This window comes from Aedes aegypti, chromosome 3 (genome assembly GCF_002204515.2).
Source record: "Aedes aegypti strain LVP_AGWG chromosome 3, AaegL5.0 Primary Assembly, whole genome shotgun sequence".
NCBI classification, from domain to species: domain Eukaryota; kingdom Metazoa; phylum Arthropoda; class Insecta; order Diptera; family Culicidae; genus Aedes; species Aedes aegypti.
This window is the reverse complement of record NC_035109.1, coordinates 75,098,638-75,125,703: the sequence shown is the minus strand read 5'-3', so window position 1 is coordinate 75,125,703 and position 27,066 is coordinate 75,098,638. Positions and strand designations below refer to the sequence as shown.

The window sequence follows — 27,066 nt, the reverse complement described above, 5'->3', positions numbered from 1 at the left end:
AGAATCCCAAATATAGCGGCTTGGTTTAACCACTTTGAAGGGAACATCATAGTTGGTTTTCGTTGTCATCCAATGTTCTATTGTTCTCATATCTGAATTCAAATTGAATTCCTTGATGATCTTCATGTGACCAATCAAATCACCATCTAGTATTTTATTATAACGAATAAACTGCAAGGCATTTTTTGCAGCTGGAAGTTTAATGAATTGATGCAAAGGCAGTATATTAAGAAGGGCATCCAAGGCAACCCGGGTAGAGGAGAATAGCAAAAGAATAACAAAATTTACCATTAAAATAGAATGTTTGAATAGCAAAATTTGTTCTTTGTTTGTTTGAAATAAGAGATAAAATAACAAAAATAATAACCAAGTTTGTATGGCATAATAACTAAATAATAGCATATTTTGCCATTGTAATAACAAAATAATAGCAAAAATATAAGCAACCGTAAATAACAAAATATGTTATTATTTTGATATTGATAACAAAATAATAACTAAATAAGCTATTCACGAGTAGATCAAAATAACGATACTTTTAGTTATTTGACTTTAATATTTAAATTTAGCATGATTAAAAAATAAACTTTTAGCTCTCTTGCTAAAAAACTTTTTCTTTTTGAATCATTAATGAATATCATATAAACAGTAAAACGAGCTATTATGGCAAAATTTGATATTGGTTTGTTCTCATAAATTATTTAAATAAAGTTTTCAAATATCAAAATAATGACATATTTTACTATGATGGCGATTTTTGTTATTCTTTAGATATTTAATGTTTTTTAGTATTTTTGTACAAATAACAAATTTTACCATGATAGTATATTTTGTAATTGATTAGTTATTGCATGAATTTCAAGTATAACATATCAATAACAAATTTTGCTATGATAGTATGTTTTGCTATTGATGAGATATTTAATGTCATATATTAATAACATAATAATGGTTAAACTAGATATGATAGCAAAATTTGTTCTTATTTTACCATTATTTTGTTATTCACCTCTACCCGGGAACCGATGGTGTACTTTTCATTGCCCCTGTCATTGATATACAAGCAAGTCTTTGCAACTTAGACAGCTTTTTTTGAGCGGTTTCCTCATTTGTCTTGGGCCACCATACCAATGAAGCATCAGTAATTTTTGGTCGGACTACTGCTGAATAAATTCAGTTTTCCACATTAGGTCACAGTCCTCAAGTTTATCCTAGGGCTTTATTGCAAACCCATAGGGCATTAGTACCCTTACTTATGACCTTGTTCAGATAGGAGTTCCAGTTCAATTTCTTTCATAGTATTCATAGTATCCCCAAGGTGTTATACTACAATAGATCAAATAATGGTCGCAGTGGTTTATGTACCGAACAGAAAAAAATCCTAAGGTGTGTAACTTCTTCCGAAAATTGAATTTGAACTCCATTTAAAGAAGGCTGTGTAAGATTTACCTTTTTCGTTCTGGTAAACGGCACGATAATATTTGAAGGGTCTACGTTTTACCCCTCTTTTCTACACCATTTGAGAATAATGTTCAACGCAGTTTGCAACCGATCGGAAATCGTGTTATCAAAATATCTACGAACCAAGATGGCCACATCATAGGCATATCCAATTTCCTACAAAACCTTGATCTTTTAGATTTCTAAGGAGTTCGTCTACTACAAGAGACCACAGTTAGGGCGATAACACTCCTCCTTGAGGACATCCCTTAGTAACTCTTTTAGATATTTGCGCACCTCCTAGATCAGTAGAAATTGTTTGATCCTTGAGCATAGTCATAACCCATTCGATAACACTTTTATCCAAGCCCCTTCCCAGTAAACACAAACTCGTAGAGGATAGCGCCTAAGAGTACAAATGTGGAGGCGATATACGTACATGCGCCATTAGACTGCATGTTAAATGTACGTATATCACCTCCACATTTGTACTCTTGTACCCTATCATATACGATCATGTGTTTACTGGGTTGCTTCCATGGCTGAACTCATAAAGCTATAGGATGCATTATCGAATGCTCTTTCAATATCGAGAAAAGCAACCACGGCTATTTCTTTAGCTTCAAGAGATTTTATTTACCAGTGACTGCAGCGCCGTAATGGTTGATTTATTTGATTGATACGCAAATTGGTATTTACAAAGAGGCATTCCGTTTTAATTTGTTGTCTTGGTGAAGTCATCAATTATGTTTTCCATTGTCTTTAAAAGAACAGAGGAAAGGCTTATAAGTCTAAAGGCTTTGGGAGTTGTTTTATCCTTTCTTCCAGCTTTTGGAATGAAAACAACTCGAACCTTTTGCCACGCTTTCGGAATATATGAAAGCGCAACATTTGCATTGAATATTTCGGATAAGAGCGGACAAAGCGTCTCTTTTCCTTGTTACAGTAAGCCTGGGAAAATTTCAACTTTCCCGGCAGATTTGAAAGACTGAAAAGAACTCATTGCCCATTCGACCCTCGAAGGCGTGAAGATTTCACAAGCCTTCTAATAGGCATTTATTTTACCATACATGTCTTGCCTCATCTGAGACCTGTTCTTCATCCGAATATGGGATTGATTCAGGGAAATGAGTTCTCATCATTACTTCCAGTGTTTCATAAGAGTCAACAGTTAAACTGCCGTCTTCTTGTTTAAAGCTACCTAAACCATTTGAATGATCTTTTGAAAGGACTTTGTGCAGCCTTGCAGCTGCAGGAGCGTTGTTGATGCTCTGTTGTATTCTTTCAGGCCTGTTTTGTATTCTACCCAATCTAAAGTGATCTTTGCTCTATTGAAAACAACCGCCTAGATATTCGCATGATAAGATGAGACCATTTAGGGGGCAACGTGGCGTAGTTGGCTACACGTTCGCTTTATAAGCGGATGGCCATGGGTTTGATTCCCAGCCCTCTCAACAAAAAACTTCGTCATTCCGCTCAACATCACGGCTGTCTGAAAGTGGACTGATATCTGACCTTGAGCGAATGCTCAACTGCACCTGGATACACGGTAATCGACAAAAACAGCTGTGAACAAATGGACCTCTCTTGGACTGAGAAAGCATCCCTGCGTGCTCTTCGATCTACCTGCGAAAAGTAAAGGGCACAAAGAGACAGCGTAGTAACAGATCTTAAAATAGAATTTGGTAATACAATAGTGTGAATTTAGGCGTTGTGCTCAAGTACAACATTTCAATCGATCTTCGCTCAAGTGATGCCCAATGGTGAAATGAGCTTCCAATTAGAATATAAGTGAATTGAGAATAAAAAAGAGGGCCTTTTTTTTAAAAAAAAAAAAGAGGAGACCATTTGGTCAATGATCCCATTAGAGAGGCATTTTCCAGCTGTGAAAGAGTTATGAACTGTTCACCGTTATGGGAATACTTATCCGTTAAATGAAAACGATAGAGATCCCAATTGGTTTTCTTTAGGTTTCTACAGCTTTCTGTTATTTCTGATCCATCGAATCGGATCGGATTTGTTTATGATCTGACAATGATTCTTCATCAGAAACATGCCAATTCACAATCTTCTCCGATAGCACGTCACTACAGATCGTGAGAAGAACCTCTTGTCAGATAGAGTTTTCAAAAGTAGGAGAATCCCCTCTATTATACGTCTATGCTGTTAGACAACAGGTAGTTTAAAAGATCTTCTCCTCGTTTATTAATATCGGTGCTGCTCCAAATTGTATGATGGGCATTTGCATCGCACCCTATTATAAATTGGGCATTATTTTTCTTACAGCAGTTGACAAAATGAACGACAGAACATGGAGGCACACAACATCTCCAGGAAAGTAAGCAAAATCAATACATACCTCAGTTTTTTCCCGGATAATTGGCATCTCTACTATGATCGCAACAATGCCTCTACGAATGAATTCTGTAATTGGGACAAATTTTGTGTCCCTATTTACAAGAATAGCTGTTCGTGGTTTGGACAGAGATTCGTCGTACAAAACTCTACAACTGCTCGAAGGACAACCAAGTACCCTATCATTGTTTACCCAGGGCTCTTGAATTAGTTCCACATTGATATTTTCTTTGGTGAACCTTCTGCTGAGCACTGCTGATGCGGCCTTTGCATGATGAAGGTTCACCTGGATAATTTCACACGTTCATTCATATTACAAAACATGCTCTCACTCGTATCAAGCCTATGATTTGAGCCTAAATATGAGTAGCCGATTATTTCGGAGAAGTACAAGGTCAACTGCGCTACTGGTCCGGGTAGCACAGTAACGGAATAATACTGTGGAGGGTGCCCCGGTACTCCACAGGTACCGTTCACGGTTAGGTTTCTTTTGACCCCCTTACCATTCAGTCCTAGGCACGGTATGCTTTTAGTCGCATGACACCATGAATTAGGGGCCACCTGTATGATGGACTTATACCACCGGAACAGACAATCCGTAGTGTTATATCTATTTTTTTTGCAATCGGCTACCGAAAATACAGGCCATCTAGGCTGTTTGAGTACCCAGACAACCAGAAGCCGCATACGAACAAAGTCGCTTATTTTTACAAACTACATCACTCCCGCACTATATGGTGGATGAAATCGTTTGATCGATGAATTTTCTCGCATAAAACGCTATTTTATTAGTCCATATGTACATTCCATTTCATCCCGTATACTTGTACAAAGTAAATCGGATCAATCCGTAGCAACTGTCAAAAAAAAATTGATATCATAAATTAAGTCGCATAAGACTATAGACTAATTCGCAAGAAAATCTACACACTCACATTGCATGTTATGTTTCATCATATAAAATATGCACGTATATCGCCTCCATTTTTGTACGTATGAGGACATCTTATACGTGGTACTTTACACAAATAAGCATCGCATAACGCAAAAGGTGATTTGGTTATACGTACATTCTGGTTGTCTGGGTATAGAAGCTGATATTCAGGATCAACTTCCATTGAGGCCGAATAGCCGTGAAAACTATTCTTGGTATGTTATGACTGTTTTTTTCTAGAAGGTTGATTCTACTTAACTGATTTTATTGATTGCAGTTACATACAAGATAACATAAGCGCTGTTACTAATCTATTAGAAGGAAATTGAGCTGCTGATCAGTGTTGGGAAACTCGTGAGTACTCACTGAAAACTGCAAACTCACTCGCGAGTGTGAGTTGTACAGCTTGAACTCTCGCGTGAGTATACTCAGACGTGAGTTTCAGTTGTACAGCTCATACTCGTGAGTGAGTTTTCGACTAACACTTACTCACTCGTGAGTAATTTTACTCACTTGAAATATGTAAATATTCAAAAAGCTTGCGAATAGCCCAAAAAATATTAAGTAATATGTAAGGCTATTCTTGGGGTGACCTTATTCAAATTATAAGATGAAAATTTTATTGGATTGGATTGGACTATTGGATGCGCACAAAACGTTATTATAATATGAATTCTTAACACAAGCTGTAATTTATGTAAGGTATTCCGCTGCGCATGCTGCATCGTAAATACCCTTTTCTTCTTTTTTCTGACGTTACACCTCTAATGGGTCAGATTCTGCTTTTTAGGTTAATGTACTTATGAGCATATCCACCTTTATCAACTATGAGCTTTATTTGCCAATTGACTATACTATACCAATAGTACTCTTTGCTCTGGGAAGTAGAGACAATTTCCAAATTTATTATTTTTCTAAAAAAAACTTATGATTTTGAATTTTGCCCAAAAATTTGGAACGGCAGACTAAAGTCGAAATCAAAATTACTAGCATATAAATAGATATAACTGACACAGTATGATAATCTACACTTGAACCTACTTTTGTCAGAAAAAATATGCAGTTGTTTATGTTCGAAACAATTTTTCGAAATATATTCAGCCTACAAGTACACAGAACAAAATAATGTAATTTGCATCGACGTAATCAGGCCGATGTAACGAAATTCTGATGAAACCCCTTAATTCAGATGTATTAGAGCACCTTTTTGATGTTATATTACAACGAAAAAAATCCGATTACCATTTCTCATCACATTGCATTTGTGTAATTTTCATATCCAACATGTATCAATATTACACGGAAACAGATGCAACCAAGTCGTTACAACCAACATAAGCGATATTACACCTAGGGGGTGCGAACTTTATATAAACAAGTAGCCAGGCTGCTGTCAAGGTGATATTTTCTTCAAAATGATCCGAGTATGCCTAGGAATGTTCGACCATTACTTCGTCACGCTAAAAACTACTATACATTTTATGTGACACAAAACTATCAACTGTTTAAAAAACGTTTACTTGGTCTTATTGATGCGTAAGTTTTTCAGAAGTTTTGTGAAATATATTTATAACTAACTAACTGAAGACGGTTTCTTGCGAGACAAGCAAACAAACAACAGTTAGCACTGTAAGAAAAAAATGTGTTCAAATTGAATGACCAAAATGTTGGAGACCGCACCCCTCAGTTACATGAATTCAATGCTATTTTGCATCCTTAACAGATGCTATAATACTGCCCATGTTTGTTTTGTTCAGAGTGGATTTAAATAAGATTGGCGTTAATGTCAAAATTGGAACAACGGCGCACTGTCATTTCCATACACGGAGAAAACAGAAAACCCATATTTGAGTATTTTTTAACTTATTTTTGAGTTATTTTTCTCTCCCTATTTCATTCGCTCCTTCTATTGTTATCAAAGAGCAAGAGCACAAAATCCCAAAAACCGAACCTTTGTGCGTTACCTCAAATTTGAGTAAGTGGCATAGTACTAGAAGTTAAGTTAGTTGATCTGCCGGTTGAGTGAAAAGAACTAAGCCAGTAGGTATTTTTTTTTTCGCATGGCTACAAATGACAACAACTTCTACCCCATCAACTCAAAATGAGGTTAACTTACGAACCTTCTGAGTTGAGTGGAGTGAACTTACTTTTGAGTACTTCATTTTCTCCGTGTGAAAATCCGAGACCTGTCAAAACTTGAACATGACGTCACTCTTGTTACAGGCACTCTAGTTTTGTCTAGTTAACGATGTTTCTGCAGTCCGCATTCGCGTTTTCTCCGGTGCCTTTTTTTAGTTCTGCGGTGAAAATATCAAGAAAAGTGTCATCTAAAATACATTTTACAGTTAAATGTACCTGTGCAGTGAAAAATTATGTTTCAGTTGATCCTGAAAACCCGTTGAATCAATGAACCGCAGAATCGCAGAAGGTAGAATCGAACGGCTCTAACTACGGAAGTCAGGAATCGTCGTTTTCCACGAACGTCCAGATAGAGCACCACGAGAGATCGGTGGAAACAAAATGATATGGGGAAGCAGCAGGTTTTATACTACGGCTTCGGATGTTACCGGATTCAACCACATACCCAACAATACTGCAACTGCGGATTGTACTAGCGAATTTAGCAATCCGGAACAGCTTGTTACTGGTGGACTCTACAGTAAGTGGATTAAGGGGACACGGGAGACCGTGTTATTTTCCCTATCTTTTGTCTCACTCTAACAATTATCATCAAAACTTTGTGGAAGCAAATCTCGAGTTTTAGTGAACCGATGAAGCTGAAAATTTATTGGGTTGTGCACTACATATATAGAATCATAGTGATACATTTTTCGCATCGATATATGGGGTGGTTCTTGGGATTTGCTTCTTGAAATGGATAGGGTGATTATGATGACGTCCCGTGCTGCCTTAATAACAAGAGCTTCAGTCTGCATCCATCGATCCGAAGCATGGCGTCAAATGCAGGAAATGGGCCTATCCAGCACAATCGGAACGGTACCAATAATGGCGACTACGATTAAGCGGATAATTATTTGGGAGATTTATTTGCTAATAAAAAGGAGAATAGGGAGAAACTTTGCGCCAAATGGGAATGTTTCAAGCTTACGGAAATTTTTCAGAATATCATTCAATTGCTGATTCCCAAGCAGAGTTTAGTTGTTATGCCACTGGGCTATAAAAAAATCCGAGATTATTTCCAAATTATTTCTTGCATACATTAAGGTAAAGATGCATCGAAGCCATAATATGGCTTAGATATTATCTCAAATTTTCAAGAGCACAAATATAGAGAACCAGACAACTGTTTGTGCTGAAAATTTAACTCACTGGTCAAGTTACCAATTGACAAACTTTCAGCGCGAACGGTTGCATCTTTAACTTAATGCATTTATGCCAAATATGATTGTTTTACAATAGCACCACCGCTAATTTGAACGGTTTCTCATGTAAACCATCGGGGTTCATTTTTAATTTGAACATCTAGTCAACCTTGAATCGTATTTTGGTTACCTCTTTCACTGTTTTGTTTTGATTCTGCGTTTCATTCCACTTTACTTCGTTCCATGAGCTAAATGACGTTTGAACCATTTTTAATTTGAACGATGTACAAATTAACGGGGGACCAAATTAAAAAGTGTTCAGATTACATGTGGTCAAACCATCGGGGGTACCTGGTAAATTCAAAAGTTTTTTCCTTATAATCTGTGAATGCATAGAAAGTTTGAGAGTGGCTTGGCGAGTTCGCACAAAATTTCTTTCATGGGACCCAAGCATAAATTAACAATTTAATAACATTTTTAGATTTTCTCGTAACCTTGTAACATTCCCATTTGACATAAATGTTCTTCAAAACCTCTTAGGTAATCGAAAATAATGCAAAAATAATCTGAGCATTTACTTTTTCCAGGGGGGCACAAATTCTCTAATTAGTTCAAAGGAAACACTATTAATTGAAAAATTGTCTGGGAATTTCCCTTTATTTTTAAACATTAATTAAACTTAACTTTCCCATTATTTTTGAATTTTTCGTAATCTTCAAACATTCCCATTCGGAACATGCATTATCCCATTTTTTGGCTTTATACTTAAATTATTTAAAAATAATCTCAGATTTTTCCGAATCTTCAAACATTTGCATTCGAATTATATATTTGTTCATAAATTCTGTGTGTTCAGAAAAAAAAAACATCAGAATTTTCCGTAGCTTTTAAACATTCAGATTTGAAACAAATATTCTATATTTTTGTACTCACAAATTATTCAAAAATAATCTCAGAATTTCATATTATCTTTGAACATTTAGATTCGGCACAAATTTTCTCCAATAATTCTTTTGCATTCACAAAATAATCTCAAATCACAGACAAACAGACGTAATACTTGGAACAAATTCCAATCAAAAGTATAGTCGTGATGACATGTACGCCCAATGCTGAAAACACTGTGATTGAAAGATGGGACGACAGATGGCGGTAGTGTGTAAACGTCAAACATGAACAAAAACGACGCAAGCACTGCGGGTGGCCGATTGACCCCTTTTAAATATTCGAATCAACCGGTAAAAATGTGGTCGATGGATAGTGATGAGACTGTGACGTTTGTTTGTCTGTGCTCATATTTTCCTGAATCATCAAACATTTCCATTCAACATTAATATTGTCTCTAAATTTCTGAGTACTCACAAATTAATCAGAAATCATCTCAGATTTCTTAAACAATCTCCGATTATTTAGATTCGACACAAATATTCTCAAATTACTCCTGTGTATTCACAAATAATTCAATTCGAAATCCTCAAACAATCCCATTCAACATAAATATTCTCCTATTAACCAGAATTTTCCGTTATCTTTCGACACATTATTTTTTTGATTCAACACAAATATACTTCAAACCCCTTTGTATTCACTAATAATCCAAAAATTATTTATTTAAACAAATATTTTTCTAAATCTTCAAACAATCCCATTTGACATAAACATTCTCGCATAATGTCTAAGTATGAACAATTTATTCAGACATGATCTCTGAACTTTCCGTAAGGTTCAGCGAGGCAAGTGGGTGAATGGGGAAATTGAAAATAATTTTAATATTTTACCCAAAATATGAATTAACATTTCAAACTCATGCGTAAACCTTTGAGGCCATTCAGAACATTACGATAGGTAAGAGATTCTTACGATTTTTCAACCATTATTGCATAATAGAGCGAAAGATTGTTAACCTGTCGACTATTACTCTGTAACAAGTTTACATGTTACTTATGTTATTGTTCATCAGGACGCCTTAACTAATGTTGAAGTTTATAGAAATCGTGAATATAACCGTTTGTTTTTCAATTTATTGTTCAAAACGACAAACTTGTGAGGCAAGTGAAAGACATTTTGCAAAAACTTTTACTGTATAGTTTTACCTAAAAATAAATTTCAACATACTGCTTATATTTGGTGGGAGTCAGTTTAAAAAATGTATACGACCTCATTTATTTCAAGTCTTTAGAATTTGAAGAATCTCAACTATGCGATTTCCATTACCCACTTGCCCCGCGGTACCTTATTTCATTTTTACTTATATTTCAATTCAACTGAAAATCAATTACATAAACGCATTCAGAGAAAGTTTCAGTATTATTTTATGTCACTAAACGAATGAAATTAGTCTGGAAAATATTTGAACACAACCGGTTTTTCACCTCTATAACTTGTTAATTCATGTTAAAAAGCTGATTCTAAATTCAGTAAACTTTAAACAATCAGACTAAAAACCGCATCACAATGCACAGTGAAATCGACAGCAGCTGTAAACACTATGAATTATTTACATTTAAAGTCTTCCACCTAGTATAGAACAAAGTAATGTAATTTTGCTAATGTTATTTTGATTTGGGAATTGGTTACTCACCATACTCACAAAGAGTAACTTGCTCACTCACCCGAGAGTAATGACGTCATACTCACTGCGAGTATTACTCTTTACGTGAGTAATACTCGCAGTGAGTTATGACGTCATACTCTCGCGTGAGTTAGAGTAAGGAATGAGTGACTCGCAGCGTGAGTATTACTCGCAAAAGAGTACGAGAGTGAGTATTTTTTTACTCGTGAGCACGAGTTTCCCAACACTGCTGCTGATTACATCTCGTGATTTGGAAAGTGGCGCAGGCACCTAGAACATATTTAGGAGAAAATGTAAATAAATTAAGCCATAATAGCCATAATCTTTTTTTTTCATTTCAAAATAAAAACAAAATGAAGGAAAAGGGGCCTGGGACCAATAAAAAGATGTTATTATTTCAAATAAAAATATTATTCAAGCAAAAAACAGCAAGACTTTGTATTAAAACAGTGAAGTTTTTTTTACTGCAAAAATATTGTCGTTGCAGACGAATAATATATTAAATCAAAAATTTATTCTGTTGAACCGCGTTACACTCAGCTGTGAAGTTCAACATTTTTTTAAAATTAAACCACCACCAGTACTTAAAACAATGAAAGGCTTTCATAAGCCGGCTAAATTTGGTTCGGAATTTCCAGGAAAATTATTTGATATTACAATTAGATCTTTTATCTATTATGTCAATGAAATCAATACCAAATCAAATCAATACTGGAAATAAATAATGCTTCGAATCGCTCAATACATCGACCCATAACGCGGGTAGATCACCTTTTCGTGGTGTGTTATTGGGTAAAGATCTACACGGATAAAAATCTGATTCCCACACCATGATTTACAAGTCATGAAATTCATAAATTGGTTAGCCCATGATTCAGGACGATAAATCATGGTTCTTAAAGTCATAATCATGATTCTTCATAAACGTAACATCCAGAGGAACAACACATTCATCAATTTGCTTCAAGTCATTCGCATCGATCACTTATCATTCATCACGATAGATTGGTACTGTGGTAAAGTAAGTGGCTCTCAATCAGAAGGTTCTTGAGTCGCATCTTGCTCTACCAAATTTTGTTCATTTTTGTTTTCATTTTATCGGGTAGACTGACAGAAATATAAATAGATCCGAAATGGATGCGCGAATCATGGTCATTCTTACATTTTAAACCTTTTTGAAAGTGACAAGTCTCGGTTTTCCCAGTTGCCGAGAATGGCTAGGCGGCATCCACAAATTACGTAACGCTCTAGAGGGAGGGGGGGGGAGTAGGCTCAAGCGTTAAGGCTCATACAAAAATTTCAAATTTTTCATACAAAAAGCGTTACGGAGGTGGGGGGGAGGTGGTCACAAATTTCCAATTTTAGCGTTACGTAATTAATGGACGCTACCCTAGAGACAACAAAAAAATGAGTCGAATTCAGCAATTAACTTTCTAATATTTTATTTATTTAGTTCTCTAGTTTGAATAAGTAAGGGCTAGGATTCTGATGCATGGACAATATCGGTGTAATTTCTTGGCTTTATCAGGAGATCCTATTTTGACTGATAAAGGTGTGTGCCTGTAGAGAATGCACTCACCCACACTCTTCGAAGGGAATATATAGCGGAACCTTTCAATTTGAATCGTTTTCTGTGATCAAGTTAGGAATTACAGCTGTAAGAAAATCTAATACTTTATCACTTCTCGATAGTGACAAAGTTACACGACATGCACTAAACAAAGAACACGGGATATATTACTTTAGATCAAATATTGGTTGCAGTGGTTTATGTTCCGAACAGAAAAAAAGCTCAATACATGTCAATGACTCAGGCAATGACAATTTTCCAACACTACATTCAACACCCTTAACCATAACCATAATATCTGGGCATGAAGTAAACGTAACATTTTTTTTGCACAACAAAACATAGAAAACATCATATCCAGCGCTAGATAGCACGTGAGACACGCATGTTTGTAGTGATATTAAAGAGTCACTCACCGCGAAGGTTTTTGCGAAGCGCCAGACTAAATAGCTGCTCTCGTAACCAACTGCCACCTTTAGCTGGCTGCTGCTGCTGCTGCTACCTGACCGACTGGGCTAGTAGGTATCAACAAAACCTTCCGGATTTTGAAAGAAATCATTGGATAGGCGTGCGCCGCGCGTATCGCTGATTACATTAGTTTAGTGTACAAGCAAATAGAGTGCTCCAACTCGAGTACAAAACAAAATGCTTACAATTGGAATTCGTGAGTCGAGTAACAACAGTGAGTGTCTGATAGTGTGTGGTTGATAGGGTTCACGTACAGAAGTCCTCTTTTCAATCGACGCATAGGTAATACTGTTAAACAATTTTAGGATGACAATATTGTGGGTACATGTTTTTCGATAGACGAAATTGAGTGTACCTTATACAATAGTTGTTGACGAAAATCTGTACAAAGAAATTATCGCAAAAAATAACAAACACCCTACTTATACCTTACTCTCATAGATGCGTGTAAGCTCAACATATGCATCAAATGTACTGCAAAAAAACAAGCAAACAAAACGCTACTCCTCTTTGAACACCAACCAGTGTATCATCGTACCCTTAGCAGCCCCATCGCTGCCATAACGTCACGTCCTAAGGATGTTAGAATTTTTTATTCGACTCAACCCTTTCAGGACGAATACTTTAGCAGTAGGAATACTCTATTCATATATATTTATTTTAAATAGCGATTTTTGTGAACATTTTGGAAGGCCCAGATCTTCCAGGAGAAAAACTTTTTCCAATATTTTTCCTTATTCATGGCTTTTATGATGCATCTAGATGGGAACCCTTCAATCAGTTTTGAGAAAAAGTCGTCCTGAAAGGGTTAAACCTGCACATTGAGCCTCCATCCATTCGATGAGCAAGCAATTAATCAATGCAACCGGCAGTCAATGGCTTTTTCGGTTGCATAAAAGTGCACTTGAGCGTTGGGCCTTCTTTTGTTTCATTGTTGTTCAGGTGCTTCGGGGTGCTCGGTTACCACTTGGATGGCCATTCGGGTTGCTGGAATTCCGCTTTGAACAATCGACACTCGGACTGACGAAAGTCCCCCGAATTCAATCGCAGCCAAATGACATCATGCCAAGCCGTCACACATCAGCTAATTACCACTATAATTTCCACTAATGCGCGATGGAATTTGATATCAACCCTCACGATGGGTTCTAAGCTAGGCAGCCAACTGATGCAACATAATGCTGTTGTTCGTTGCCCGGCCAAGTCCGCTGTAGTGTTGAAAGATCGTTCACGGTGCTGTTGGCTGTTTCCGACGCGCCATATGACCAACCGGATGGATCCGCTCGAAAGAATCGAAATCGATGCTAAGAGCCGCTATAAAAACCGTGTATACCGGTTAGAGACGACCTTGCCATAGCGCCAAACCGTAACCGGTTGACCGCTTTCTCGATCGGACTAGTCGATCAAAATCAGTGGGGCAAATGCAGTTGATCGTGAAGATAAACGACACGAACACTGTTTTGAAATGCTCTTAGAGTTCTGATTGGAAATCGGTTAAAGTATTGGGATTTACGAGTCTGTCATATTTAGTACATCCCACAGAGATCTTACAATGAGCTAGCTGAATTTCCACGAGCCGGAAGTCTATATTAAATCTGATAAGACCAGTTTTTATAGGATTTTGTCAAATATGTGCATAGGAGTTGCTAGGATTTGGGTAAATCATACGGAGAGGCTTTTTCAAAAGCTTTGGAAGGTACATATTTGCATGGCATGTTCTCAAGAACCTACTACAGATCTCGGGCCGCGGCGAAAATCTAGCGGTTCTCTACAGTATTGTACGGGATGAAAAGCTATTAACGCGTCGGAGTTCGCTTATAGACGTTTCATTTAAATACGAAAGCCCACAACTCTCTAGACTTCCAAAAGTGCGGACATTCGTTGTTTAATATATAAGAAGAATACACTGATATGCTTTGAAGCAATCGAGCACTTTCAATCCCATTTCCGTACTTATGAGACTCAACTGCGACATCCACTTAGGCAAGAAACGTACAATACATTGAACATCTTTAGAATATCATAGGTTATTCAGGGGCACAGAAAGCCGTAGCGGTTAACGCGCAGCTATTCAGCAACACCAAGCTGAGGTTCGTGGGTTTGAATCCCACCGGTCGAGAATCTTTTCGGGTTGGAAATTTCCTCAACTTTCCAGAGCATAGAGTATCTTCGTACCTGCCACACGATATACACATGCAAAAATGGTCAATTTTGAAACAAAAGCTCTCAATAACTGTGGAAGTGCTCATAAGAACACTAAGCTAAGAAACGGGCTCTGTCCCAGTTAAGAATAAGAGGACACACGACAACCAGTTGGACTAAGTGCATGTATCATTAAAACATAACCTTCGCCACGCCCAACATTGAAAGGTCAACACCCTGCGGGCATGGGAATTTCCCATGATCTATCAGCATGCTCGTCCGGTTGTTCATCATGTTCGAGGGACCCCCTACCTCTCTAGTGGAAACAAACACTTGACCTTGCACAATGAATCCGTCGTCAGCCAGCGGCACATGGTCCTCGTCGAACTTCAAACCGAAAATCGAACTTATTTCACGGAGAGTGTTAATAGATGACGAAGTCGGCGATGATCCGAACCACTCGCCAGTGAGCCGTTATTTGCTCTCCGGTAATGATGGGGTAATTTTGTCGAGATCCGAAGTGCGAAGACCCTGCATTTTGATGGTCATCGGTCTATTGGTCGAAGAAGTACGTACAGTACTGGACAATACATTTCACCCACGTCACGTTACATCGTTTTCCGAGCTGGCAGAACCCTGTAAGATTTCAATGAAATTTTGTGGATTTTTAGAGCTTGAATACGTAAGCCACTTTGCTTACTTAGTTTTTCCAAAATTTATCTGAACTACCAATCGAAAAGGGTCAAACTGTCTCACCTATGATAAAAGTGTCTAGTACACGACACTGAAGACGGCCTTACAGTTGAGGTCGAAATACGCGTATCTGTCAAAGGATACAAACTCTAGTGGAATTAAATGGTATAGTACTAAATTCGGTTTTTTCATCTACTTATGTCTCACCTATTTTTTTTTTCAAAATAATGATATTTAGAAATGACAACTCCCACAAAATATTGAAGTACGGATGACTTGTAGATATTGTCTAAATTTTTATTAAAAATTCTGAAAAATCTAATTTGTGGCCTACACTGAAAAAAAAATGGATTTCGAAACCTAATGTCGATTGAAAAATTATGGTAAACAAGTGAAATTCACATTTATCTCAGAATTCAATGAAGCTCAATAAGTGAGACATTTTTGTCTAATCAGTTTACTTTAAATTATCGAGAATACCATATAAAATGGGCTTATGACGCGTTTCTCGTCACAAGCTAGCAGCACTGTTATTGAATACAAAAAAATAATATGAGACCTAAAGTAAACTTATTAGACAAAACTAACTCGGTTACTTAGCTAAAAAATATTGACTTGAATTTCAGCATATATATTTGAATATTTTTTACAATCACGGGTAAAAAGTAATAACGATTTAATCAAAGTGTAATTTCCTAGTAAAAATTATAAACGGTATATTAGAAGATATGAAATCCCCACACAAAAAGTGTCTTAAAATTTTGTTTATTTCGCCTTAATCTACCACCGTGATCGAGATACCATGAAGCTACATGTTCAATTTTTAAATGTATGCCAATTATTGTAATATGGCAAAAAAATCACTTTTGTCAAACCGTTATTGCTATTAAACTCGAGATTGGAAAAATCACTCAAAAATATATATCGATGTTCTGCTATGTCCGATTTTCAATTCAAAATTATCAAACTTGATAGGCTAGATCTTAGTTATTTATTCAAATAACATCAGACATAACTTGATTTTCATCATATATTTTTGAGTTATTTTTCCAACCACAAGCTCAAAAGAAGTTATGTTTTGATTAAAGTTTATTTTTTGACGAAAAGATATAGACAATTTATCTGAAAATGTGAGAGCTTTACACAAAATCTGTGTTCAGTAAACTTGTTGACCATTTCAAAATCTACAACTTTTCTCAAAATACTATTTATAGCTTAATAGCAATATATTAGGTAAAGTCAATTACTAAAATACGTCAAGAGTTCACTTGTGAATTCGAGATTGCGAAAATCATTTGCTTCTATATGGGCTACCAAATTTTACTAGAATCAATCGAAGGACAGCTGAGATATTTCGGTGGGCACAAAGTGGGTGGCAGCGTCTAATAGGAGGCCTGATTGTATGTTGAAGTTGAAGTTATGCCTGATTTGATGAGTAAATTTCATTCAAATCGGTCCCTAAATAACTCAGATCAAGCCCTCCATTTTGTATGGAAAAACAAAAAAGTTGCAAATTTAGTGTCAAAGACTGTATATTTACACTTTTGGCAACGCATCACCCAAAGGAGGAGAAGGGGGACTCTTGTGGACGTTCGCGTTCACGCCTCGTTCGGTGTCAAGGTCACAACAACTTGGCTGGTGTGTTTGATGAGTTTGCTCGTGCTGCCTGTCACTAAGGGTATGCGATATGCATTTTATTTTATGTTGAAGAACAAACGGCTCATTCTGGAGAGCTGTGGTTGAACCTTCATATTAGTGTGATAAGCGGCACTGTTTTGCTAGAAACTTATGAGACAGTAATGATTTTAGTTATCTTCAACCAAAAGAACATGCTTCCACCTTGAAAATAAAAAAACTCTTCTAGACCTCAGCATTTATTTTCTATTAAACTCTTATAAAAATTAAAGGCATATCAGACGCAAATGCTCCCAAAACCATGACCTGGCAAAGTATTCTATTGTGACCATGTAAAACACGTTCTACGAGACTTTTTCCATCCACTGCTCTAGTACATTATTTAAGTAAGAAAAATATATATGACAAAAATTGTCCTGTGTACGAAATTATGTCAAAATATATTACAGTAATCAGAAATCACAATAATTCTCTAAAATAATGAAAATAGCACTTGTATTTCCTAAACTCACGTACAAACAGTTTTCGCATTTTCATGGCCCATGTACAAACATTACATTACAGTATCTCCTGAAGAGGACACAATACCAATGTCGAAACGTCGGACAAACAAGCACAACGTTTTATCTGCGTAGTCGGAAAATTGAGCATAATTATAAAACGAAAAAATTCCACTCATTTTCTTTTATGAATTTAAGCAGAAAATTGTATTAACGGTATTGACCGGAATCGTTCAAAATACCGCATACCCTTACCAGTCACTGTTTGTTGGAGTGATTCGAGAGTTCATTATCCGGTACGCACCAAAGTCCGTCTCGTACAATGGGTGGTGGTGGCATTGAAATTTATGAATAATTATTAAAACGTGCCACTGGCGGACCATAATCGAATCGAATTTTAGGAAATCGGATATAAACATGCGAGGTGCGGGTGCACTTCACACATGATTGGGCTATTGAAAAAAAAAAATCTCCACGGACAAGATCGTAATCAAAAGCATTCGATTAAATGCACGCTCAAACGAAATTGCACAAAAATGTGAAGGTTTGGCACGAAATCGAGCTCTTGTGGACAAACACATTAAATGTGTAATTTTAACACATGCTGAAAAAACTGCTTCTGGGATGATTTCTTCTTCTGTTTTGAAAAGCATCTCTGAGTATCATGAAATTTGAGAAAATTTTGCAGAAATCAGCACAAAATCGTTTTTTTAGGATATCTGAATATAACACACATGGTGTGTTGGCTCAGAAGAGCCCGATTTTGTGTAGCTTCGTTTTAGACAGTATGCAATCAATATTTATGGCCCAACGTTTTCAGAACTTAATAGCTTTAAGCTATCAGACATATTCCATTCTATACCAATCGAGTGGCCAATCACTTCGAATTCGAATCCCCATTCGAGACATCAGACGAGGCCGCCCTTCAACGGCATTGTAGTGCAGCATTCGGATTTTGCATGCCACTTAACGCGGGAGGTCAACAGTTAATATCAATTATCGAAAAAGAAAAAAAGAGAATGTACTTACGTCTCTCATACGCTGCCCAGGAGGTTCCGGCCAGGACTGCCAGGCAACCGATCAGGTTCCATATCGACGTCGTTCGGTAGTGCATCGCGTTTAGTTAGCTAGTGGTAGCTCGTTTGCACAATTTCAGGAAGAACTTGGAGCGAGAGGAATTGTCACGCGAACTGCGATAGCTTCTTCAACTGGTCGAGCGTTTGGGCACTTCTGCTTGTCGATAACGATTAACTTATTTTGATGCCCGATGGCCAAGTTTCACAGCAAAGCAGCTCGCTTTTCGTGGACTGTTGTTTCCCCTAGATTTGTTGCTGTGGAGTCGTAAAAGTTGGAATTGCAGTTGAGTGATGTGGATTGGGAAATATTGGATGGGCCTGCAACAGTCGATTGGAGATGTTTTGAGATAAGGAAGATTACGAACAAAGTCCCTGTACTACTTCTTGCGTTGACTACCTTTCAAGTTCTGAAATTTCAGAAATTTGTTCAGCTTTAGTTGCAACGAAAGGGTATAGTTTTACATTAATCATGCCTATTTGGCTTAAAATTATGAGAATCATTTTTTCCAGTCAAGCCTATGAGAGATATCTGGAATTTCATTAAAATTTGAGGTTTGATTCTGAAAGACAGAAGTGCTCAATTACTAAATGTTTACACGAATGCAAAAATGTGCATCTGGAAAAAAGTGTAATCTGAAAGAGGAAATGTGAAAAATTAATAATCCATGTAGCTATTAATTTTCAGACCAATATTTTATGTTAGTGCTGATATAGCGATAGTTTGTTGGATCAAATAGTTCTCATTTGGAAAAGAAATTCACTTACATCGTTATAATTTTTTAAATAAATTACTGAATTTTTGATTTTTATTCATTATTAACATATTTGAATTTATCATTATTTCGTTAAATCAAATTCTGCCAAGTTTGAATTGATTTGATGAAATCTAAAATTTCTAAACTTTGTCGATTCATCCAGAAAGCTATGCACTGTCACCACCAAGCCACCCGTTGTTTATATTTAGAAAAAAATCTCAACGATTGCAGCAATCAGTAAACCACTCACCCGTGCCGCCAAGCTTTCCGCTTTTACCGGAACTAAAGCAATGGAATAATTCGTAACATGATTCCTATCGCATCCATTCCCTAGTTCTAATTCTACCCGGTCAGTTCCGTCAGTTCCAATTTAAATTGCCCCTATACTAAAGACACTGAGTGCAACAAAGCGACGAACCTGCTTAAAGTGCCTTCGGCACTGTTCCGGTCGTAGAACCTGTCACCTGTTTATCTTTAGTTTCGAGAACGATGTCACCGTTGTGTTATTGCTACCTCGTGTTGTTAGGGTATTTAATTTTTTACGAGATTGATTGTTGATCATCGGTGTTAAACCTGGCCGACAAAAACGTGCAACTTGCAATTTTTACACCTTCCTTACATAACAGCGTGTCCACCACATTGAATATTCAACTTTAATAACGCTTTTAAAAGCAGACACACCCCTCACCCCAAGCAGAAGCAACCGTCACCTTAAACGGATCGATCTTAGGGTAGGCACGCAGGGCAATGCAACGCGTGAGCTTGTGCTGAGTTTCAACAAGGTGCCAGGGTGACATGTGTGCAATAATCGATAAAATGCAAAATACCAGACTAGGGCGGTTCAAATTAAAAAAGATTCAAAAAACAATCTTTTACAGCTTATGTACGTACAGTCCTTAGACAGAAATAGAGTTCTGTAAAATTTTCAGCATTTTCGGTGAAGGTTCAAGGGTTGTCCATATATAATGTAGTTTCACATGGGAATTATCATGGACGACCAGCATAATTTCAAGCTATTTTATTTTCGAACTGATTCAAAATGATCGTCTTTTTGTCTTTCAGTCTCTTTAGAAGAGTAAGAGATAAGTCTGTGGAAATGAATCCCAGTGATGCCACATACACATACACCGCTCTGGCCTACAGATAACAGTTCACAAATTTTTGAGAAAAACTAAGATTTTTGGACTTAGCACTAGTTTTGGGCACGAATTTCGAACATATGAAATATGAATGGCATTCTTCCAGTTAGTTGTTTCGCAAATCCTAACTAAAGTATTTCAATATTTACGAAACAACCATTTATTTTTGTTTCTATGTGAATGTTGCTTTGCGAGCTATGCAATATACTTTTAAGTAAACAATATTTACATTAATAATTGTTACGATTCCGAGAACATGCAGGATTTGTTTGCAAAAGCTCTTGTTAATCACATTTATTGACATTTAAATATTTTTAGCAACAACAATTTTCACCAAGTGTTTTGAAGATAGACTATTTTGACCAAAAACACAGATTAAAATCGAAAAATATGTAGCAACACTGGATGAATCCGTTGTATCCAAACGAATTGTCATAAACCGCATCCAAACGAGCGTGAGTGAAGCCTTAATAACTTTGTTATTTTTAAATCAATATTTAAACTCTTGAACAATAATATTGTCTTATTTTATTCAAGAAATCATGTTTTTTTATGTTGAAGATGTTAAATCGTGTTTTAAACAATGTATACAACACATAAAATAAAATTGACTAGGATTTTGAGCGAAAATTGCCCAATACCATATTATTCAGCGAAAAATACCAGATTTTGCAAATTTTTGCCGCCGTTTATATTTAAGCTTTAGCTGGATTTTCTCATATTTTAAACCTTCATAGAGGTTTTAGCAACATTTTTTGATGAATTTAATGACAAAAATATTTTTGAGACAAATTTGATTATTGTCTGCCTCAAGATAAATTCAATTATCGCGATTAGCTACCTATGTCCTCAAATACAGGGTGTCCGCAAATAATCCGTACAAACTTTGAAGACATGACCCTATACAATCAAGTATAATAAATTCAATATTCTTGCATGGTTTTAAACATTGGCTTATTTTATTCTTAAGAAGTAAGTTTGACACTTTTCAGATTTCAAATATTTGCAAAACAAAGCCAAATGTATTGAGGTGTCTTAAAGGGAGCTGTTTTTCGAGCTTTATGACGGAAGAGAAATGTCCATAGAACTCATTGGATTTGAACCGTATAATTTGCTATTTCCAGTCTAACTTGAAGCCACTGGTCTGTAGGTTACTTCAAATAACAATAGGACATTTGTATTCATCTATTTTAGATTTAAGGGATAACACATCTCCAGTATGACTAGCGGCCCTCAGGAAAAACGTCACCGAAAAGTTTAAATTTGCTTATCTCAGTAACAAGCAACCATTTCGAAATTGTTTAAAGTTGTATTTTGTGTTACCACAAGGTACATGGACTTATATTTTTCATTGTTTTCAATGCGAGATCATCTTTCCAATATTTTGCTGTTCGGATAATTTGCGGACACCCTGTATAAGCGCAGTGGTCACTGATCATACAGACTCTTCAACTTCGAAACACTGTACATGGACTAGACAACAAGCACACTCATCGTGTCCAGTGACTCCTTATTATTATTATTATTGTCTTTATTTAAGAGATTTTCAGCCCTAGGCTGGTTCATCTCGATCCAGTGACTCCTGATATCTATCACTAATACATAGTTGCAGTGCTGTCATTCTGCGAAAACCACGTGCTTTCAATTTGGGCGCGAAAGTTTGTATCAGAGGATGGAGGAGGTCTTAGAGAACCTGTTTTCATGGTCACATTTTTTTTTGTCAGGGTTATAGTTTTGGGAGCATTTGCGTCTTATGGGTTCGATGTCCCTTTATTTTTTGTTAATGATTAATATAAAAATAAAAACAGAGGGCAACAAGAGTTTTTTTGGTGTACAAATTTAATCCTTCGGTAAACGACATCAAAAACCAAGACTAGCTCATAGGTTTGAAGCAAAACAGAGCCGCTTATTACATATAAATGAAGGTTCAACTACGGCTAACCAGAATAAAATGTTTATTCTTAAATAGGTTTAAGCCTTCTTCACTCTATGTAGGAATCCATTCTATCATTTGATATGGACGAATGTTCGAGACAAGGTCTGTGAAGAATCTCACCCCATCGTTGATGTTTTGAAACCTTTCATTACAAAGATAATAAACTCGATGACTGCATGATATAATTTGATGGTATGCATTAGATTCCTCTCTAGTAAGGTGAGAGTAACAGATAAAAATCATGTCCAAAGCAAAAAAAGGTTCTAAACAGATTGAACAATACAAGTAATGATTAACATAATAGTTTTAGTTTCATTTTCCATATAAAAACTACCATAATACATAATATGACGTTTTTCGCATTTTTATGGACCATACTGTAAAGCAACATTTTTGTTGTTTTCAACTGAAGTTAAGTTTGTTTCAATATATATTCAAACTGCAATAATTTCAGTAAATCACCGATTTATATAATTGCAAAAATGGAAACGGTTTTATATATATGTATGGACGCGTCTGTAAATTGTGCTTATGGCTCCTGAATTGTTGGAATACCACATTTACACATGTGTTATTGCATTTCCAATCCCATGTAAAAATCACTTAATTTCAAGCTATAAAAAATGGCATTGTAATATCATAAAATAGTATGTCTATTTCAAATAGAAAAAAACAAGACGATTGTTAAATTTGAACAAAAGATTTCCTTGAAGCAAGGCCGTTATTGGTTGTTTTTAACGAGGTTTATCAGTTTTTAACAAACTAGAAATTTGGTTGTTTTTTGAACTGTCACATAAAAAAACACAATTTTTTTTTGGCTGTTTCAAACAATTTGGTTAAAATAAGGTGGAAACCCACGAATTATTTATCTTCATACTTTAGTATGTTTCAGCTATCGTACCAAGTCAAATCAAACTGATATTTTGTTTGTGCAAAATTCAATATGAGTTCTTGGTTAAAATTAACTAAAATTTGTTTGTTTTAACCCAACCCTTTTCTCCGTGTACAGAACACAAAACCACATTTGTAGCGTTTCTTTGATCTCTTGTGTATGGAATATCGCTATTTGAGCCCTAAGGGATGACGAGGTTACGTTCATCTAGTTGTATGTCATCAAATGAATCCCTTAAATATTTCTGATTTATTAGGCATAATTGCTTTTAGTCGACAGTTTATCAGTTTTTGTCTTCATAGCTGATATTTGATTTTCGATTCCTACAACTTGTAGCCTACAGGCGCTATTAAAAGGCTAGTTCTCTTAATATGAAAAAAGAATAATGAACTATTCGTTGAGAAGAAGTAGATTCTGTAAGAAAAACGATTAGATTATGAAAAATAAGGACCATCCTCTTTTATCCACTTCTACTAGCTTATGAAATTTATGTGTTCGACATTAACAATCCGATGTGTGTCGCCGTCATTGTGCACAATTTTGTATCGGAACGAATAATTAAAAATTGTTTGCTTGCCTATTCAATCACGCAATGAAAATGTGATTTATTTTAATTTGTAAAATTCCAGTTATTTGTCCTGGGGATTTTAAACACTATTTGGTGTGAAAGGGAGTGGTGATTGAATTAGGAATTTTTGAAAGCAGTTTTTTTCGTTTCCAAACAATGAAGTTTACATGAAAATGTATTCACTGTTTTTTGTTCTGCAATCAAAATACAGTGAACACATTGTCATCACATAAATCTCAATTTCGAACAGAAAAAAACTGCTTTTATAGTTTCGATAATAACGATGATGGATTCTAGAACGCGTAAATAAAGAATCAACAATTAACAATTATTGCAACAATAAATGGTTGGTGTTCAGAGAGGGTTTCAGAGAAACATGCACAAGGCATTCGAAATATCATATTTGCATATTTTGCTGTTTTAATGGAATTTATCTATTGGATGATACATCTGTATCCTAATAACATCGGAAAAATCAGAATAGATATAGTTATAAACATATATTTGAAACGCAAAATATAATTTGGTACGGTCTGTCTATAAACCGACCAAACGATAGTAGCAATATTCATCAATTTATTTGCTATTATTTTGCTTCATGTGGGATCCAACCAAATCTAACAAAATTCTTCGACTAGAATTATTTTTTTAGTTTTGCATATTAATTTCCACATGAATCTTTAACTTCTATGGACAACCTTCAAATACTCATCAAATCTATTGAAATCTTAACAGAGCTGTATTTTCATCATAAAGGGTTTATAACAGATATGGGAGATTAAATATCCGAACTTTTTTCCAACTTGAATCGCCCTAGTACCAGACCCCACCCGCATCTCAGAAACAAAAAAACACAAGAAAATGCAAAAAAAAAATCAGTTAGAATCAATTTCAAGTTTCCTTTCATCACTCCCGACTGCTGCTGCTGCCATGGAATTTGACCATCAAAATTTATAATCGACGACGAATCGCGGCGTGGTGTGATGCCGCGACGAGTTTTCCTCGGCCAGCGTGTTTCCTTCAATAGCAAAACCACGGCGCGTGGTTCTTCTCCACCACCGCTACAATTTGTCCATCCGTCCAATATCCCCAATTAACAACAAGCGCGTTTTGGGGTTTATTTTCCGCAAGCTCCGCTCATCACATCATCTTTCTTCACCGTGTTCGAGTCACTTTCGGTTTCAGTTTTTCAATGATATTGCCAAATGGGGACCGTTTCCTCACGTGTTTCGCTATTTTTTGTCAAATCTCAATCTTTCTTCACTTGCACAGTTCTTGCTAAATGTCACTGGACGCACTTTCGTTGTTTCGAACCAAAATCCATCATCCGTTGGATTCTATCCACTGTTAACTCGAATACTTCGTATTGTGCACGCGAAGGACGTCCTTCGCTTAAACTCCACCTTTTCTGCTGATTCAATATTGTTTTTCTTGTCTGTTTTTTACTTCAGAGGATATCTTCTCGTTCGGCACCATGCATCTCAAGCACAACACTCGGCAACCATCATCATCAGGGTGTACAAGTTTTTTTTTCTTCTTGAATTCCGATCCGAAACAGATATGGACACTCTCGCAAGTGGTAAACCTTCACGATTCCAAAAACAAAAATTCACACAACTCTGAAAAAACGAATTGACAACTCACTCGCAACAGCAGCACTCTTTTCGGTAGCACCTTTGGACAACAAATAAAGAAGAAATTATGAACACAGTACACTTTTATATAGATTTTCTCGGAGCGACAGGTATCACTGTGTATAAGTACAACAGCACACACTAAGCGGCAGCAGCGGAGGCTCAGACCAATGCACACATGCACTATGCGGTGCGGCGAGGTGTGATCAGCCAGAGACAAGCAACCTTTTCTTCGGAGTCGGCGTCCGGTTGCGTCGGAGTTGGAGCATTCGTTCTCTCGGGCTAGAAAAAGCTCTGCCGCTGAGTGGATGGAAGTTCCTTAGCTATGGTCGTTCTCTTGTTCGGTGCGTATCGAACGGATTGGTAGTATACCCGATCGATTCGCGAGATTAGTATACTAAGATAGGGCAGAGGCGTGTAAGGGGTGACTACATTTTGCATAGGGTTTCGTTCTACTTCGTCGTGAGCGCTATTATTCGTCGTATCAAACTTAAAATGTTCCACTACGGCGGATATTCCAGCTCACCTGCAACATACATTCAATTTCCAAGTGTATTTTTGTGAAACCTGTCATGGTTTGTACACTTGTACACTAAAAATGCAATAAAACTACTGTATTTCGTTAAATAACTTCAGTTCAATTATCCACTTTGCACTTTTTCATCGAAATCGCATGGACGAACACGATTTGAGAGAAATGCTTAACGATCGACACCAGTCACACAACTTTATGATACAAGTACCATCCCGCCCCCCATGTGACTTTATTCGCCAGGCACTTATTTTCGTTATGGAAAATCTTCGTACTTCTTCACTGAAGATTTTCATTCCAATCACACGCCGCAAAAGTTCCATAATTAACGAAATTTTATGAAATTTCCTCAACGACCGCGTAAAATTGAGAATGTAAACAAAGTTCAATCCGTCGTACTGAGACAAAAAAGCTTGTGCGCATCAATGTGTGCGTGATGCTCGACGTAAAAACACGGTTCCTTTGATTGTGTTGTTTTCGCTGCACTGTGAGCAAATGCCATAATTGTAGGGTCAAAAGGAATTGTGTTCATATGTTTGGGCTGAATTTTGATGACGAATAATGAAATGGAAAAGTTGTAATATCTAAAGCAATAAATACGTGTAAAGCAGGCCTGTCCAACCTTTTTGGCTCTTTTTTGACATAAATGGTTGGTTTGCTTAGAACGATCTGAGAAATTAAATGAAAACTTGGTATAAAAACTGATTGATCCATGCATAAAAACTAGACTTTTTATCAAATTTTTCGCTACAGATGCTGTTAAGTCGAAAAATTGATGCGGCCCGTCGACTGATTTTTATTTTTGCATGCTTCACAAGCAAAAAAATAAATTTGAATGTTCACAATCAGATATCATACCAAGCTTTCATTTGAGGTATAAATTTCGAGTTGCTGAGAGTTGC

At 36.4% G+C, this 27,066-nt stretch overlaps 1 protein-coding gene across 2 annotated transcripts in view; it reads right to left on the bottom strand.

The window, feature by feature from the left end:
- The window catches only part of LOC5564268 (protein takeout), a 70,932-nt gene extending 45,183 nt beyond the window's left edge, over nt 1-25,749 (bottom strand). Inside the window, exons 1-2 of one of the 2 annotated variants that reach the window (XM_001648567.2) lie at nt 25,643-25,749; nt 18,662-18,963 (exon numbers count right to left, since the gene is read on the bottom strand). In XM_001648567.2, the coding sequence (XP_001648617.2) occupies nt 18,662-18,746 (85 nt within the window). In that variant the 5' untranslated portion in view covers nt 18,747-18,963; nt 25,643-25,749. Of the gene's footprint in view, nt 1-18,661; nt 18,964-25,401; nt 25,421-25,642 lie in introns of those variants that run through there. The other variant, XM_021849580.1, reaches the window with a different exon arrangement.
- Between the last annotated feature and the right edge of the window lie 1,317 nt (nt 25,750-27,066).